This window comes from Eretmochelys imbricata, chromosome 2 (assembly GCF_965152235.1).
Source record: "Eretmochelys imbricata isolate rEreImb1 chromosome 2, rEreImb1.hap1, whole genome shotgun sequence".
NCBI classification, from domain to species: Eukaryota; Metazoa; Chordata; order Testudines; family Cheloniidae; genus Eretmochelys; species Eretmochelys imbricata.
This window is the reverse complement of record NC_135573.1, coordinates 99,608,444-99,627,449: the sequence shown is the minus strand read 5'-3', so window position 1 is coordinate 99,627,449 and position 19,006 is coordinate 99,608,444. Positions and strand designations below refer to the sequence as shown.

Here is a 19,006-nt window from a genome sequence, read left to right as displayed (position 1 = left end):
TTCATCTGAGTGGTCATAGCAGAGCCCTATGTTTCAGCCCCATTTCCTCCCATCAGCTCAATAATTTCACATTACTGAAGTGCTGATTATGAAGTGAAACATTGGCCATATAACATGTCCTTCTGAATTTTGTTTCTGTTGTGAGGCATAGTGCATATTGCTACATATTTTTTTTCCCTCAGTTAATGATTATGTGACTATTAACAGCCTTATCTTTGTCTGTAGTAAGAGGTCAGGAATCTTCACTGCCATGTCTGCGAAACTATCTGAAACCCAAAATATTTGCATTCAAAGGCATTATCAGAAGACTTCTATGAAATCAAAATCTTGCCCATGCATTGAGAGGTAAGTATGTCTGTGGCTTCAATGTGATAATCAAATTTTAAAGAGGCTGTTCTACTCTGAAATATAATCATGTTTAAAAATAGCCTAGTGGAGTTCCATATTTGTATCTCAGTGACTTCCATATAAAATATTCTTAATATAAAAGTGGATCGAGTGGTTTACACCAGCCTACCTTGAAGCTTCAAATTGGGCCCTGAGTAATAAACTGGGTCTTTTCTTGTGCATTTTCACCCTTTAATGAAGGTTCTGCAGGCCATGTTAGTCCCTCAGTTACCTGTGTGCAACCCTATGGTCTTGATGAATGAACTACAGGTATATCACTTCTTAAAATCAAAGTTGTTACAGTGTTAGTTTAATAAATGGCAGTTTGTAATTAAACTTTTAAATACTTTTCATGGTGAGAAGTATATTTAGCACAGGGAATTTTAGAGCGATGGGGTATGTAAAATGGGTGGCCTCTTCCTTCAGAACAGGTCTTGAAGATGGAACTGTACTGCTGTGCCTGGTAATGTTACAGGGACACCGTCGACAGAAAAATCACATTTCTCTCTGAAAAATCTTGTACCTACTGTCGTACAAGTAACGTCTGAGATTATTATAACTGGAAGATTAGAGAAACTTCTTTGAGTTTGCTTACTTTGTGCATTTGATAGCACGTTGTGTGCAGCCATTTTCCGCATTTCCCTATGTAGCTAATTATTTAATCACTTTTCCCTGTTGTCTTTCACACAGCAACAGGGAAAAGGGAAAAGCATTTTCTAAAAAAAAAAAAAAAGAAAAAAAAGAAAAGGAAAATGTTGTTATAAAATCCAAAACTGGTGGATGGGACTCTAGAGCAAGGGAACTACTTGATACTATTTTTAACTCTTTTTGCATCTTACTAGGTATGAAGCTGTATTGGGACCCCAGGTAATTAGTGGGGTGGCTAGCCCACGTTGAAGCCCATGCTGTCACGGCTTCACTGCTTCGGTATCTGAGCTAGCAGGATTAAAGTTTCAATCAGATTCCGTGGTTGCAAGTGACCACAGCCTTAGATGTTGAAATTTTAACATATTTCCCGTAGTATTTAGTGGTATTGATCAACCTGTGTTTGGAAGATCACAAACTGCTGGAGTAAACAGTAGTCTTAAACATGCAGCTTCTTCACAAGAACCACAGTTGACCTGCTCTGACCCATAATTGATTTGCTTGGTCACTTGCAAATGGACATAGACATCAGGAAAGACCTTAAGGTTGCTGATTCCCACAGTAGCTCCTTTGTTCAGTGGTAACTCTGACACCAGGGTACTGCAATGCTCAGAAAAATGAGGACAATAGAAAAAGTTTATTTCAGACTTTTGTACCATATGCAAATGTTAATCTAATGGCCTGTGGCTTCCAACCCCTAGAGTCTAGACAAAGGATTCATGCCCCAGGCTGTGGTTTGCACATTCCAGCAGGTGATTGCAAAGCAACAGCAGCAATGGGATTTCAGGGAAGGCACCTGCACTTCATTGAACAGCCTGACAGCCACAGTGGAAGACAAATTTTGCATTTGGAAGTGCTCTGAGGATGCCTGCAAGTCCTATTGAAGTTAGCGGTAGTCTTTCCATTGACTTTAATGGCAGTTAGATTAGACCTTTTATGAGTACACATGGAGCTGAGGAGAGGTATAGCATCCCACCAAAGTTTGGTTTGGAGTCGGCACTGTTGATAAAGTATCTTGGGACTTGACACCACATTTGAAAAGTGATAGTGAACACACAAGATTCTGGGATACATTTGAGAGGTATTAGTGATGAGTGACTGAACGTGGAGCCATGATATGAAAAAAGACTGTGAACCTCAGAGGAGGGGTGAACAGAATAATTTCACATAATTTGAATGAATTCTGTTACTTTTCAAAACTAAATTGGCTTAAAGCTCAAAAAAAAAGTAACATGAATGCATGAGGAACTAAGCGTGCAGTTAACATCTTGTGCCACTTCAATAGGCTGTTGTGAAGTGCAGTAAGCAAAGGCTTTAGATCAAAGCAAGAAATCAAAACTGATAGGGCTGCAGGTTAACACTCTATGTGAGAACACAACATTTTACAAAGACAGGTTTGACATGTGGATTTATGAAGTGGTGGCTTCTCTCTCTCCTGATCACTTTCTTGTGCTGAGGGGTTAAAGGTTTTAGCCACCTGTCAGCTCTGTTTTGCACATAAGTCCAGTAATATTTTCCCTTTTTTTTTGTTTTTAGTATGCCATCAGAGATACTCCTGAAGATATTTTCTTATTTGGATGCTGTATCCCTGTTGTGTATCGGTTGTGTGAATAAACGCTTCTATCATCTGGCCAGTGACAAGTAAGAAGGGGGGAAACATAGTAATCTCAATCTCACAGCAGTCAAGTTAACCTGGGTTATATAAGACTTTTTAATTTAGTTTCATTGATGCCAGGGAATTGATGTAAGTACCCAGCAGCTATTTTTCTGTTGTATTGCAATCTGTATGGTAAATTTTCAATATATTGCATGCAGTTTTAGCTGTGTGAGTTCCATTAAAGTTAATGGGACTTACGTGGCTAAAACCAAGCACGCTGCTTTGAAAACTTACCCGTTTGCATTTATTGCTTCATAAGATCCATTTATACTTTTTTTTCTGATTTAGATAAACCAGCACAGGATGCCGGGCTCCCTCCTCACAGGCAGGGATTTTCACACCTTCCTTTCAGGTTCCTTCTTTTTCATTCCAGTTTTTTCCTGCTTTGTTGCAGGGGGTTTAAGTAGCCAGGCAGTTCTGGTGGTGGTTTCAGCTGCTTCCATTTGTCACAGTGCAATGAATTTATTTTTGATTAAATCAGGAGGAAAAAGCAAATAGAAGAAGGTTTATCGCAGGGGTATCAGTTGAAAGGGCTAAATTCCATGTTTAATTATGGTCCATGGGTCAGAGTATAAATTTAAGACTCAATTCATAGTGATCTCCCACTGATGTCACTGGGAGCTTTGAAGATGGATCAAATGGAGAAGCCAACCTGTATGTAGTAATTAAAATGTTTAGGTATCATTTTTTCAGTACCTTGTTGTTGTATTTAGCGTCACTTAGGGAGAAAATATGCTTCCCTATAGACCCACCCCTATTTCTCCAATTTCTCCCACTCCATTTCCTACCCCATCTGCTAAAATGATATGCACTGAAATTGTTACTGTTGTCACTGAAGTGTCATCGCTGGGCTTTGGAGCAGACACTCCAGTAAGATTAAGGAGTCAGGGAACTCCGCACCTCTGAGTTATGGTCCAAAATGACTGCTTTCATCTGCTGACATTCACTGCATTGATTGCATTTGGTTCACATATGGTAGATTTACTTTGCAACCATGAGGGCTAGAAATAAATAACCTCGGATTTCATTTCATTTTAAAATGTGATTATATCACACAGGCCACATAAATGCAAGGGGGCACCCCTGGTTTAGGGAGCTTGTGGCTTGTAATAATTCCTTTGCCTTTTCCCAGCTACTTTCTTCTGCTCACACCATGAATGACTGCAACTACTGTCAGTGGGAGAGATTGCAATAGCTTAGTTTGGGGCATGCCTTCCTCCTAGTTGGTAAATGCTGTACTAGACGCCTCAGGGATGTGTTGGACCTTTCTGAGAACAAGGTCTCCTTTCCTATCTCAGCCTCCAGTGCTAAACATTTTCAGCTCTCTGTCCTGCTTCTGGGATTTTTTCTGAAATCTAACTTCTCCATCCTGAATTCCTTTTTCAAATCAGAATCTAGGAGTGGGAGGAAAGAGGAGGAGATCTTGAAAGCTTTGGCTGTTGGTGGTATGATCTTTGCAGCCTCTTACAGGGGGCCTCTCTGCAGCTCCCCAGTTGTGCCTCCCAGGCTGTATGCTTTACACAGCCTCAGCTCAAAGAGTTAAAGAGAGGAAGCTTCACATAAATCTTACATGAATTAGACTATCAGACTAATGTTGATTTCCCAGAGAATCCCGTACAAAAGGAATGATGTACTCATAAGACGAGAGAGCTTGGTGGTAGTGATGTGTAGTGACTTACATTAACCACTGAGGGCACGGGAAACAGGCTGATATGAGAGAGACTGACTGTTCTCTTGGACAGAGGTCAGCCTGGGAGCCATCTAAGCCCTGAATATTTTATGGCAAAAGACCCAGAGAAACATACTAGAGCAGGTTAACATAGTTTTCATCTGGGAAAAAGCAGGGACTGGTAAGGAAGACTTGGCTGGCCAGTGGATGTGAAAATCCTGTGGTGAGGCTAATTTCTAAGTGTGAAATAAAACACCATAATGTGTCTCTGGTATAATTACTATGGACTGTGTGGTTGATATTTTGGTAGCACATCCTGTTCATCATTTGTAAAATTGTATTCAGAGGATAAATGGTAACATATTTATTGCATACTGTCCCCCTTTCCCTCCCCCTCATCTCTAATTTGTATGATTTTAACATATTTTAATGAGGAAAGGACAGCCCCAGAGGGAAAGAATTAGAACATGAGGAAAGAAGGATGCTTTTTAAATGCATACAAAAATGCATGAGAAAGAGAGAGAGATGTTGTCTAGTGCTGCATCACAAGACTAGGGATTGGGAAGTCCTGAGTTCTTATTCTGGCCCTGAAACAGACTCTTTTAGGCATTGGGCAATCCTTTAACCTTGCTGTCTCATTTTTCCCATACATAAGTGATACTTATCTACCTTCCTGGGGTATAGTGGGGATTAACTAGATAACATTTATAAAACACTCTAGATGTGGAAAAGTGGCAACTCTTGGGTGGCTTGGAGCCACTGTAGCAGCTTTGCTGGTACCCTCTTCTGGCCATGGTGCAAGGGATGTGCTTGGGACAAAAAGGGCATGTTCAGTACATCCCTGGTATGACCTAGCTGCTGAATTAGGCGTTGGGGACATTAACAGCCAGCACAATTTAAAGCAGCCTTCTAATTTGTACCAGGTGGCTGCCCTGACATTGACTGAGGACAGGCTGAGGACAGGTGGGGGAATGCAGCACAAATGGCACTTTTGCATCTTCCTGTTGGTTATTATTATGATGTCCTTCCTCAGTTTTTGTTCAGACAGTCCCACAGATCTTAGTGATAATTGATTGAGAAGGTAATGAGTAATAAGTAGGATGTATCTGATGTAGTATGATGTCAGGTAAAACTTTTTATATCCAACAAAAATATCAAGATGTGTATAAATGCCCTTTGGTTCTCATTTTGTGATTTGTCGTTCCCCCAGCAATCTAAATTCTAGCATATCTGCACTAATACAGAATATGGGGTTTAACAACAAACTAAAAGAAGGGGAAATTATGAATACAGAAGGACAACAGCCATTGAGGCAAAACCTAGATGTTGGGACTTTCTAGAAATGATTTGTATTCCCTTTATCCACCTAAATCAAACAAACCCAACTTGTTTTTAAAGTTGGTTAATATATTTTTTTCTTAATAAGATTCTCAATAATGCCTGAGATGCACATGCAACTGTATATTTTAATTCTGATGCTTGTGGGTCTGTTCTTTACTGGTCTGTGCCCTCACTGGTAATAACTCTTTATGGGATTCACTTTGTCTCTTGAATGTTTTTTCCAGTGTGATCTGGTTCAAAATTTACTCCAGTTTTTTTCCACCTAAAAGAACAAATTGGAAAACTAACTCTGTTGAAAAAACAGCTGTCTTACTAAGCCATGCTATGATTCAGGACAGAGAATTGGGATATTGGAAGAACGAATATATCATGAAACTAATAGCAGCTGGCAAAACTAGAATAATTCAGCTTCTGAAACCTATAAACCCTTACACTGGCCTTCCACTTAAAACCAAAGAGGCTATCAAGTAAGTAATGTCTTGTCATAAAGTGTGTTTACTCCCAGGCTACATTCAGAATGTTGGCGTAGTGGTTTTATATGGTATCTGTATATGGGGAAATAGAGATGCTAATTCAGATCATGATGGGGAGATGCTATCACTATCTGATTAATGTGATTTAGTCACAAGATAAAACTTAATGAAAATAGAAGTGAAATAAGACATTTCTTTAAGTTTTGCTTGCAGGGAAAAAGACACTTCAAGAGAAATCACCTTGGTTATTTCCATTGAAAGTAATAGGAAGGATACATGCTCTTCTTCAAGGAATCCCCAGGGACATTGCTGACTGAATTTCTAAAGTTCCATACGTTGTTCTTATCACCTCTGGGAGGTTGTTTTAAAAACTTTTTTTATTGTTTTTACTTCCTCGATAACAGAACATGTGGTTTGAATTGGGTGATTGTACTGAAGGACAGAAATGGAAAGGAACATGTAATGGAGCAGGTGGACATCTCTTTTAATGACACATCTGTTACTGTATTTTGGTATGGTACAAACTGGCCATGTTTAGACACCTTGTCAACTCTGGAATTATGTGGAGTGACACCATTGCTTCTTGACCAATGTAAAGTTCCCCCCAAGAATGGGTGAGTTTAAATTAAAGTATTTTCATACAATTAAATATTGTTGGAATAGTCTGTGTGGAAATTGCCTGACCTAAAACTGACCCAACCAGTGAATTATTTTGAGTCCTTCTACAGCCTATCCTAGGAAATCTATTTCTTGTTCTTCATGTCTCCAGAGAGAATAGAGAATTTAACAAAATTATATATTATTTATTACATTATTTTATTAACTGAGTAGGTGTGATATAGTGACTGGCCATGTACAATACAGAAAAATAAAGACACTTCCTGTCTTGGAAAACTGACAGTCTAAGCATAGGTATAAATAAGATAGAATGGTAAATCCAGACTCATGGAAAACTTGTAATTAAAAATCCGTGAGAACAATTCTTTGCCTCTATTTAATCATATATATTAATCTAAGACGTTTGTTACACAAATAAGAAAATGTTGTTAAAATATATTTTAACCTGAATTTTTTTTGTTTAAAACAAATGTGTGTATGTTTAGAAAACCTAAATGAATTAAAGGGAGATTTTAATAAATTCTTTAAAACATCCATGATAGGATTTCTTTGGTGTAAGTGGAAGGGTTTCAGAGTGTTAGTCAGTAATTTAAATGTTTGTGTGAGATGTGAAATTGCACACAACAGTATGGTAGTGCATAAGACCTGGAACACAAACGTGTTGATCTAGTGTCATTGTCCAGGAAGAGTGAGTGATGTATGTGGAGAAGAGAAAATTATATATATATATATTTAAATTCTTTGATGTTGTTGGTAACATGCCCATTGACTTTCTTTACCCTCAACAACCTCATGTATTTTTTAAAATTGCTGATCTAACTCTTTGTGATCTGTTAACTGAAATAGTTTACAAAGTAAATGTTCTTATGTCTGGAAAGAAGACTTTTTGAGCCTGTCCTACACAATCTGGTTTATTAGGGAAGGCGGTATGTTTGTACCCCTGGGAACTTCCACTTTTAGTTGATTAGCCATAGCCATTGAGAGGTGTTTGGCTATGATTAAAAGAAGACTTTATGCATATAAAAAGTAAAGTGTTTTTCTTCTTATTGGAAAATGTTGGCTTATTTTGGTTTCCCTGGGTAACTTACCAATCCTTGGCTGGAACTATATTAACAAGTATTCCAGTTAACAAATCACAATGAATTAGACTTCTGATTTTTAAGAAAAAGTACATGTGATTGTGAAATTTTTTGTTTTTTCACAGGACAGTCCGTACCATCAAGTTCCCTAGGATTTTTTTAAAAATGGCTCCAGAGGCAATCCTGGCAATTACAGGCCAATAACCCTAACTTTAGTACTAAGCAAATTGTTTGAAACTGTAGTAAAGAACAGAATTACCGTACACACAGATGAATATGATATGCTGGGGAAGAATCAGTGTGACCTTAGTAAAGGGAAATCATGCCTCATAAATCTATTAGAATTCTTTGAGGGGGTCAGCAAGCATATGGACAAGGGTGATCCCGTGGATATAATGTACTTGGATTTTCAGAAAGCCTTTGACAAGTTCCCTTACCAAAGGCTCTTAAGCAAAGTAAGCAGTCAAGGGACAATAGGGAAGGTTTCCTCTTGGATCAGCGATGGTTAAAAGATAGGAAACAAAAGGTAGGAATAAATGGTAAGTTTTTATAGTGGAGAGAGGTAAATAGTGGTATATCCCAAAGATCTGTGCTAGGACCTGTGCTGTTCAACATATTTATAAATGATCTGAAAAAAGGGGAAAACAGTAACGTGGCCAACTTTGCAGACAATACAAAATTACTCAAGATAGTTAAATCCCAGCAGTCTGTGAAGAGTTACAAAAGGATCTCACAAAACAGGGCAACAAAGGATGAAGGTATGGAGGATGAAATTCAGTGTTGATAAATCGAAAGTAATGTACAGTAGAAAACATAATCTCAACTATACATACAAAATGATGGGGTCTAAATTAGCTGTTAGCCCTCAAGAAAGACACCTTGCAGTCATGGATAGTTCTCTGAAAAAATCTGCTAAATGCTCAGCTGCAGTCAAAAAATCTAACAGAATATTAGGAATCATAAGGAAGGGGAGAAAAAATAAGGCAGAATATACCATATTGCCACTTTATAAATCCATGGTACATCCACACTTCGAATACTGCATTGCAGTTCTGGTCGACCCATGTCAAGAAAGATATATTAGAATTTGAAAAAAGTACAGAGAAAGGCAACAAAAATGATTAGTTACTACATGAGGAGAGACTAAAAAGACTCTGACTGTTCATCTTAGAAAAGAGACAGCTAAGAGGGGATATGATAGAGGTCTATAAAATCATGAATGTTGTGGAGAAAGTGAGTAAGGAAGTGTTATTTACCTCTTTCTGCTGTTTTGAACCTTTCTCTTTTTTTCCTTTCTTGCCATTTTAAAACGTTCTGTACTTTTCCTTTCCTGCAGTTTTAAAACTTTCTTTTTCCCTTTTTCTCACTATGCAATAATCCACTTTCTTTTGTAAATTACTGGAAAAGGGACTAATCTGTATTTACTAAACTTTATTTAAAATGCGTAAAAACCTGTTTTCTTCTGAAAATCGTCTAATGTTAACATGTGTGAAAAAACACATAGAAGCAGTCCTAATGCACTCCATAAAAGAAAAACTAAAACATTATTTCAAAATGGCTGCCTGGGAAGTATTTTTTTCTTCCCTAGCTTCCTGGACATCACAGGAAGCTGTAAGTGGACCATGGCAGTAGGCAAGCTGGAAGTTGCAAAGGTGTGAGTAACTGTTGTAAGGTTCACCTTTCTTCACCTACTGCTGTATTGGTAGATGAAGAAAGGTAATACTGCTACTATCAGGAAATCCAGGAACCATTTTGGATCTAATTAGGATTCTGAAGCTGTGAACTATTTTAGCAGAAGCTAGTTCTCCTCAATCGATAATACAGTCTCTTTGTTCCTACTACGTGTTCCTCCTAAATGTCTCATTTGCCAACAAGCATCCCTTCTTCCTTATTTGGATGAGTTGCTGCTTGTTCATTTTCATCCAGATCCTTGTTCTTGGTCACACACTGGGAGAATTATTGCGCCTAAAGAATCTGAATTTCAGTAAAAGGACATGTAGTCTTATATCCTAAAAATTACACTTCTGAAGTTCTAGGAATGAAGAACTGAGCATATTGTTATGGTTGGGATGTGTTTGCAGCTGCAATTGCTTGCTGATAGCATCCTGCTTTTTTTTTAAAACAAACACACACACACAAAAACATAGAAGCATGGGAAGAGTGACACTATGGATCTTTACAAGGGTCTTTGTGGAGAGTGAGCAATTGCCAAACAATATCTTGTGAAACTGATGGGAAGGATTGAACACACTATAGAGCCACTACTTACATTCCTGCAAACAGCCAACAATAGGCAATAGTCAATGGTATTAAATATACATTCTACACCAATTTTTCATCCCAAATTGGTAAAAAAACCTGAAAAATACAACTGTATAGTAAATGACCTTTTGGTTCAAATTTCACTTGTTCTGAGAAAGCTTTACCTTCCTAAATTGCCTGCTTAATGTTGATGAATATTTCATGATTCCCTTTGCTATGGAAACATTTTCTTTATAATGACACATTTGTTAATAAAAGAACCCTCTGGGCATTTAAGAAATTTAGTGAGCATATCAGTTCCTCTTGTTGAACTGTACAGTGGATATGTAATACCAGCCTGTGATAGATTTTGGTAGACATCCTTCCTGGAGATTCTCTTCCCACTAGGCTTTGCAGTCCTGCTGGTAAGCTGCTAGTTAGACTTTTTACTGCTTCTCATACTGCACGGTTTCAGAACAATTTGTTTTAGTGCCCAGGGAGAAAATGAAAAGTGGCTGAACTTTCATATTAATACTGGCACTCTCGTGTCTTTCTTTACTCTGCTATGTCTCTTCAAAGACCACGGCGACGTTCCTTAATTGCTGAGTTCAACCTTACTAACCTCACTAAAGTGACAACAATGATTGGTTCTGACATGCTTGTGCAACTTTTCCATCTGAACCCAGGACTCCTGGTGGGTCTCTGGAAGGTAAGACTACATTCAGCTACAGTATATTATTCATTATGGTAGCCTGGAAGGCACAGTTTCCTCCATCTTTCCTTTTTTTTCTTTTGTAAAGTTCAGACATATATATGCAGATAAAGAAGATGCGTGCAAATTACTTCCATAGCCTAATAGGAATCCACAGTCAAGGCCCCCTGTACTATTTTGGAACACCTTCATTTATGCTTTAAAAATATAGATTTCTAATTATTTCAGTGTAACATTCATATGTGCATTGTACGGTTTATTTTCCTCTTCCAGTTTTTGATGTGCCAGGGATTTTTTTAATTGACAAAGTATCACAGTTCAAGGGCAAGCTGCACCTGTGATCTCTCCCCCAGACTTTCTGTGGGCACTCTTTCCAAGAGACAGGCCCTGATCTGCATTCTCCCAGAGTGCTACTCTGTGGTTCCCCCGACTTTAGACTGGATCACCAGGCTACATACAACACCACCTATTCTCACTGTACTGTCACAGTTACAGGGCATGAGCTGCCTTAGACCCCTTTACAGTCCTTTATGAGTGCTCTTCTCAGGTGACAGTGCTAATTATAAGGTAGAAAAATAAGATTAATGAATTGTTGCTGATACTGCAGAGAATCTTCCCGTATGGGTAGCTATCCAGTGGTGCTTCATGTGTTCTTGTGCTGGGACAATGTTTATGGTAGCATTCTATGTGACTAGTGGCCCACGTATAACTATTATTAAAATTGTACTAATGCGTTGTGGTAATCTTGCAGCAGCAAAAGAAGAAGCATTTATTTGTGGGCTTTAATGCACAATACTTCCAGGTGAGAAAGGTATTCATTGTAATTAACTTTTCAGAAAGGAAATGGAATTGCTTTTGTTACGGCAAGTCTTCATCATCATCAACTTATTGAGAGAAGCACTTTGGGCTCTGCCACTATGTAAGTACTGGTTTCTCTTTGCCTGTGGATGCTAGGGATGATCTTTTAAATAAAGCATTGAGTTTGAAAATTAAAATTGATTGGTGATCAAGAAAGTTCAGTAACAATTGTAGTTCCCCCTAACCAAGAATAAGAACTCTGTTGTGAACTGGAGTTGCAATAACTGGTTTACAAAATGGCGTGGAATAGGCCTGTGTTTTCCATGCTAAAATGTACTGTGGTGAAGTAATATATTAAAGAGACCCTGTAAACCTAATTACACATGTGTCTGAAACCTTTCACTGTAGCTGAAAGAAATTAGAAATTTTTCTGTATTTTTTTTCTTTTGTTTATTTTCGTCACTTTCTCCTGATGTGTGACAGACCCACAGGGAAGAGGGACATTTTAAAAAATAGGAAAATGTCATTGTAAATCCACAAAAAGTGGCAGTGTGATTTAATTTAGAACCTGAATCTACTTTTAAATCTTATTGAAAAAGTTATTAGATTTCTAGTAGACAGTGTCCTTAGGTGTATATATAACACTGTATATTAATGCAATATATTCATGTGTGAGTTTTTCCTCACACATGTCAAAATAATGGTTACAATGATTACTATGTCACTAGCCTTCCTGAGCAGCTCTTTTTTCTTCTTCTTCATACCCTTTCCTCCCAGGCTGAAGGAGCATTTTATCTGGTGTAGATATGATGTCTTTCTCTCCCCCCTTCCCAGCCCCCTTCATTAGGATTCATTTCACACACACAATATCTAATAACTTTCACTCCACTGGGGCAGTCATTTATATGGGAAAAAATTTCCAATATGTTTAAGTGACTTAGTTTGTTAAGTGTAAATGACTTAAGAGCCTGTCTCATTGACCTTCATTGGGACCTATGTCACTTAGGTGCTTCTGAAAATGTTACCCCACACCAGTGATTCAATACTCTGCTCCTTCCACTATGGTTCAGGCACAGGGAGACTATATTTCCCTGCCTGCTGTTAGAACGGCGGTTCTCAACCCGCGGAATGTGGGCCAATTAGAACACAGCTGCGGCCCAGGTCAGCTGTGTGCTTGTCAAGTTTCCTTCCCCACTCTGAACTCTAGGGTACAGATGTGAGGATCTGCATGAAAACCCCCTAAGCTTATTTTTACCAGCTTAGGTTAAAACTTCCCCAAGGTACAAACTATTTTACCTTTTGACCTTGTACTTTATCCCTGCCACCACCAAGCATCTAACAGAGATATAACTGAGAAAGAGCCCGCTTGGAAATATCTTTCCCCCCAAAATCCTCCCCAAACCCTACACCCCCTTTCCTGGGGAAGGCTTGATAAAAATCCTCACCAATTTGCATATGTGAACACAGACCCAAACCCTTGGATCTCAAGAACAATGAAAAAAGCAATCAGGTTCTTAAAAGAAAAATTTTAATAGAAGAAACAGTAAAAAGAATCACCTCTGTAAAATCAGGATGGTAAATACCTTACAGGGTAATCAGATTCAAAACATAGAGAATCCCTCTAGGCGAAACCTTAAGTTACAAAAAGACACAAAAACAGGAATCTACATTCCATTCAGCACAGCTTATTTTCTCAGCCATTTAAAGAAAACAGAATCTAACACATATCTAGCTAGATTACTTACTAAGTTCTAAGACTCCATTCCTGTTCTGACCCCGGCAAAAGCATCACACACACAGACAGAGAGAACCTTTGTTTCTCCCCTCTCCAGCTTTTGAAAGTATCTTGTCTCCTCATTGGTCATTTTGGTCAGGTGCCAGCGAGGTTATCCTAGCTTCTTAACCCTTTACAGGTGAAAGGGTTTTTCCTCTGGCCAGGAGGGATTTTAAAGGTGTTTACCCTTCCCTTTATATATATGACAGTGCTGAAGACTGCGGATGTGCCCCAGGTTCCCTGCTGCCTGGGGAGAGGGGTCCAGGCTGCCCCACCACCTAGTGTGAGGGAGTTGGTCTCCCAGACGGGGTCCAGGACTCCCTGCTGGCCCCAGAGGGTCATGAACTCTGGGGTCCGGGGCAGCCGACTGGCCCCACCAGTTCCAGGATCCAGGGTAGCTGGCTTGCCCCGCAGGGTCCGGGGTCTGGGGCAGCTGCCCGGTCCTGCGAGGTCTGGGGGCTGGGGCAGCCACGTGGCAGGGGACTGGGGGGGGTGGGCAGCTGGGGCAGCCACGTGGCTGCGGGTGGGGGGATGGGGCAGCCAGCTGGCCCCCGAGGTCCGGTGGTGGCGGCCCACTCATATGTGCCCACAATATGTAATATGTTGAGAACCACTGTGTTAGAGAAAAGCAGGTGGCCAGATGGATGTTAGATTCAGAGTTAATTTGCCCTTATATATAATGCAGACAAGTCCATCTATTGAAATTTTACATGTACACACTTTAGGTGTATTTAGTGGTAAATTTAGTTAGCTGCCTTTGACTAGTCTTTACAGCACATTAATAAACCTTGTAATGAATATGGTAAACTGTAGTGAAACTTAGAGATTCAGAAATTTTAGTAGGAAAGTAGAACACCTTGACTGCTAATTGTGTTTGCCCTTTTTCAAATCTTTTTAAAATGCTTCCTCTGCTGAAACCACTCAGCATTTCTTGCCATACTAAATTGTTTTTTCCCCACCCGATTTCTCTTGATTTTATTTAAGACAATATATCCTGCCCCCTCATAAACCTCTGCTGGATGATGTTGACCCAGAATATGGACTGCATGGCTACCAACTACATATTGATATGCACAGCGGAGGACATACTTACATGTGTGGTACATTTCGCAATCTATTCTGCAGAAAAGGTAGAGTTAATGGAATTTAGATGTTCCTTTAAAAATGGTTTCTGGGTTCATTTCCCCCCATTTGTATTCAACTTCTTTCTGTTAAGGGAGAAAATAGAATAGGCTTTTAGGACAAACTAGTTTTTTTTTTTCTTGCATTTTTGTTGTGGAATTATTTTGATGGCTACTGCTGGCAAATTGACAGTCTAGATATTATAATGTCTGTTGCTTTTTTTTAAAATGCAGGCTTCTGGATTAAAAATAAAACTGTTCTTTACATTTCAAGGCTGAAATTAGGATAAAGCATCTTGGTAACAAACAAAGCATTTCCAAAAACAGAATTAATTTTATAACGTATTAAACAAATGTAATAACCAAGACTTGACTTCAATGTGTTGTTTTTTTTTTAATTTATTGCTCTTCTTCAATTACTTAAGTTTGCTTTGACTAGATGTGATTTTTAACAAAGCTTTATTGTTCAGATACAATGCAACTTAATAAGCATACTGTGATTCAGACAAAGTATAATTGTTTGGTTTGCTTCTCTAGATTGAGATACATATTGTTATGGCAATCAATACAAAGTTGTGAGAAATTGCATAAGTGTTTGTAAATAATTTACAATAACATTTATTTACTTTATTTATTTAGGCTTAGGCTTAACAATAAAGCATGCCCTTGCAGAAGCTCTGAGTGTCCTAATAATAATTAAACTTACAGTAATAACCACTCAGCAGCATTAAATAATAACATACAAGTAAATGCTGCCAGCTGGCAGCATTAAATAATTAAACTCAGATAACAATTTCCCCAGTCAACAAATAAAACCAGAAAATCCTTTTTTCTCCCCCATGCTTCCCTCTCCCCTCACCCGCAAGCCCCTCTCAAATTACATGATGAAAAATATGCATTCCTTTTTATGTTGGATGTAGGAGGTAAGGAAACTTTTTTTAAATTTTAAAAATCATATATATATATAGAGAGAGAACAAAATCTATACCCTATGAACAGTTGTTTTTTAAAAACTGAGGTAAGCAATTATTACTGTTTCATATTATTTTTCCAATAAATGGCTAATGCTGATGCTTTGTTACCAAATTTGCCCGTTACTTTCGGGTACACTCATTTATTAGGGTTATTCTTCTGGGGGCTGGGGTTCTGTAATTCTGTCAATGTACTGCTTGTGTCGCTTGTGTTCTCATACGGAGCTCTACTTTCTGCAAGTTCCCTCCCGATGGAACTATTCTGCATGACCTAGGTTCCCCAGGGCTGGGTTCCTCTAGCCCCAGAATTGGATGGACGGACACACACACGTATATTAACAGAGCGCGTTTGAGAGGAAGGGGTTAATCAGCACGCCCAAGCTGACCCCGTATAGGTCACTGGACTCAGCAGGCTGGGTCCAGCAGCACTTCCAAGCTGCCACCCTCATAGGCCCTTGGTCTCTGCACGTCCCTATCCCCACTTTCACATTACGATTGTTCTGGTAGTAACCCACTTGATGAGCAAACCCCACAGGATTTTTGGGTGCTGCAGGGATCTTTAGCTTAGGTACAAGGAGCGTTGCTGCAGAGCAAATGGGGAAGCCAAAAAACACCACGAGGGATAGGGGGAGAGAGAAGAGGGAAAGAAGCAACCAGCTTAACCATGCAAGTTATTTATTGCCAGGTAATAATCATACAAGGGGAGCCAAACAAACAAAACAGTTATAATATTAAATCTAACTTAAATTTGATTATAAAAAGTCAGGTTTAGAAAACTGATCACACAAGTCAGGGTCAGAAGGCTATATCTAGAGAGAGAGAGAGAGATGGGTTCTCACCATTCCGTGAAGCCCGAATCTCAACTGCCTGGCCCAGATGTTGTGCAGATATCCGTCAGCTGCTATGGTTGTGTCTCCAGCTTTCCTTATCTGGAAGGCAAAAAATCTTACACTTGTCTACATAGTACCTCTGCTTGTCCTGAGCTTCTGGGCAGTAAGAATTTTTCTAGTCTACCTATATACTGAGGCTTGAAAAACCCACTCATCACCTAGAGCAGATGGAAATATTGCTTGCGCAAGTGTGGGTGGGGTTGGGTAGCCTTTATTTCCTTCTGTTGGGAGGAAGAGGGAGGTACAGGACAAAGCAGCAGAAGTACCACTGATTCTTCTGAGGAGTGGAGGTGGTATGGGCAACAAAGTGAGGGGGAGCCACTGTATTCCTCCTTGGAGGGGAATGAGGAGCAGATCATGAATTCTGTGAACTACAGGAGGGATGAGGAAGCAGTAAGTGGGGTGGCCCAAGGGTTTTCTGCACACTCAGGAGGAGACGGGGAAGTAGCCCTGAAAAGGGTGGGGAGGAGATTGCATAATTGTTTAGATTTGGACACATGGAATCTATTTTGAGGGGAGAGACAGAATTTTGATGTATTGGGAATGGGAATATGTCTGGATTTGGAGATGTGCCTTTTGTGGTCAATGACCGCAGCATCAGCACAGGGATTTCTAGCCAGGCTATACACATCTAAAATGCTAACAGTTCTATAAATCTGTGCGTGTGTCTTGGGGTCTCCGTAATGAACGAAGAAGTGCAAAAGGTAGATCTGAATGATTAATGAATTGATTTATTCATGAATGATGAGTTCATTTTTTAAAAGCATAAATTCTCAGTGGCTGTTATTTGCATCGGATGATTCAACTGGTGTTAGTGAAAAGGTCAGAGAAATGTTCAGAGCTCTACAGAGTCCTGTAAATTAAAAGAGAGCTCCTGAGTCCTTGGAATTTAAGTGCATTGTCTATAGCCAGAACTGCCCTCCCTCAGGAGGCGAGGGTAAAAGTATTTTGGGTAAGATCCAAACTCATGCTGACTTCGTAATGTGGCTGACCCTTTGGGGTCAGAAGAACATTTTGTATATGTGAGCAGAGTTTTTTAAATATCTTCTCACTGTACTGGACCTAGGTGCTGACTGGGGTCTAGAGAACTGGAATGAAATAAAGGCAGCTGTGTGATTTCTTTTTGTTTGCTTCTTGATAACCAGTGTGGGGGATCAGAAGCGCAGTTTGTGACTGGTTGGGGAGTTTAACTTCAGTGTTACTCACCAGTCCTGGGAGTATCTGGCTCCCTTTTGCAGCCTGCCCTAACCTTGGCATTTCCAGTGACGGCTGCCCCAGGCACCCCGGGTCACATATATATTTTGGGAATCCTTGCTATGATGTGTTATATAATGAAAAAATTTTCCTTTAGGTTAAAAATTTTGCTGCTTTTTAAAAACATCATACATTAAGCCAGGCTGAAGGTAACTTATCTAAGGATTTTACTTCGTTTCTAGAAAGAAAAGGAGTACTTGTGGCACCTTAGAGACTAACCAATTTATTTGAGCATGAGCTTTCGTGAGCTACAGCTCACTTCATCAGATGCATACCATGGAAACTGCAGCAGACTTTATATATACACAGAGAATATGAAACAATACCTCCTCCCACCCCACTGTCCTGCTGGTAATAGCTTATCTAAAGTAATCTTCAGGTTAGGCCATTTCCAGCACAAATCCAGGTTTTCTCACCCTCCACCCCCCCCCACAAATTCACTCTCCTGCTGGTGATAGCCCATCCAAAGTGACAACTCTTTACACAATGTGCATGATAATGAAGTTAGGCCATTTCCTGCACAAATCCAGGTTCTCTCACTCCCTCACCCCCCTCCAAAAACCCACCCCCATACACACACAAACTCACTCTCCTGCTGGTAATAGCTCATCCAAACTGACCACTCTCCAAGTTTAAATCCAAGTTAAACCAGAACATCTGGGGGGGGGGGGGGTAGGAAAAAACAAGAGGAAATAGGCTACCTTGCATAATGACTTAGCCACTCCCAGTCTCTATTTAAGCCACGGCTGTTACTCTGAAACCTGTCATTATGCAAGGCACTGCATTTAGCCGTATGGAGTGGAAATCTATCTACTGCTTGAAAAAACTTGCACAGATACAGACAGCCATCATCTTCCTTTCCAAATGCAAACAGATGGACATCGTACCAAAAGGACTGAAGGTAAAAAATCCATTACAATCTACATACCACACAGACTATGCTGACAGCTTGTGCCACACGCTCTCAAAGAAACTGCGGAATCACCTGATCAACATCCTCTACAGCAAACAGGGAAAGATTAAGAATGAGCTCTCAAAAATGGATACTCTCATAAAAAACCAACCTTCCACACAAACTTCCTCGTGGCTGGATTTTACTAAAACTAGACAAGCCATTTACAACGCACACTTTGCTTCTCTACAAAAGAAAAAGGACACTAAACTTTCTAAACTACTACATGCTACAAGGGGCCACAGCAATGGTTCCCTCAACCCACCTAGCAATATTGTTAACCTATCCAACTATACTCTCAGCCCAGCAGAAGCAGCTGTTCTATTCCGGGGCCTCTCCTTCTGCCCCTCCACCCCCACGAACATGATACAGTTCTGTGGTGACCTAGAATCCTATTTTCGACGTCTCCGACTCAAGGAATATT

The 19,006-nt window shown here is 39.6% G+C and overlaps 1 protein-coding gene across 1 annotated transcript in view; it reads left to right on the top strand.

Annotated features, from left to right (window-relative positions):
- The first annotated feature begins 248 nt into the window (after positions 1-248).
- FBXO15 (F-box protein 15) overlaps positions 249-19,006 on the top strand; it is a 30,257-nt gene continuing 11,499 nt past the window's right edge. The window contains exons 1-7 of the mRNA XM_077809084.1: positions 249-345; positions 2,569-2,673; positions 5,924-6,166; positions 6,577-6,786; positions 10,690-10,819; positions 11,659-11,741; positions 14,379-14,524. Coding sequence (XP_077665210.1) covers positions 251-345; positions 2,569-2,673; positions 5,924-6,166; positions 6,577-6,786; positions 10,690-10,819; positions 11,659-11,741; positions 14,379-14,524 — 1,012 coding nt within the window. The 5' untranslated portion in view covers positions 249-250. The remainder of the gene's footprint in view (positions 346-2,568; positions 2,674-5,923; positions 6,167-6,576; positions 6,787-10,689; positions 10,820-11,658; positions 11,742-14,378; positions 14,525-19,006) is intronic.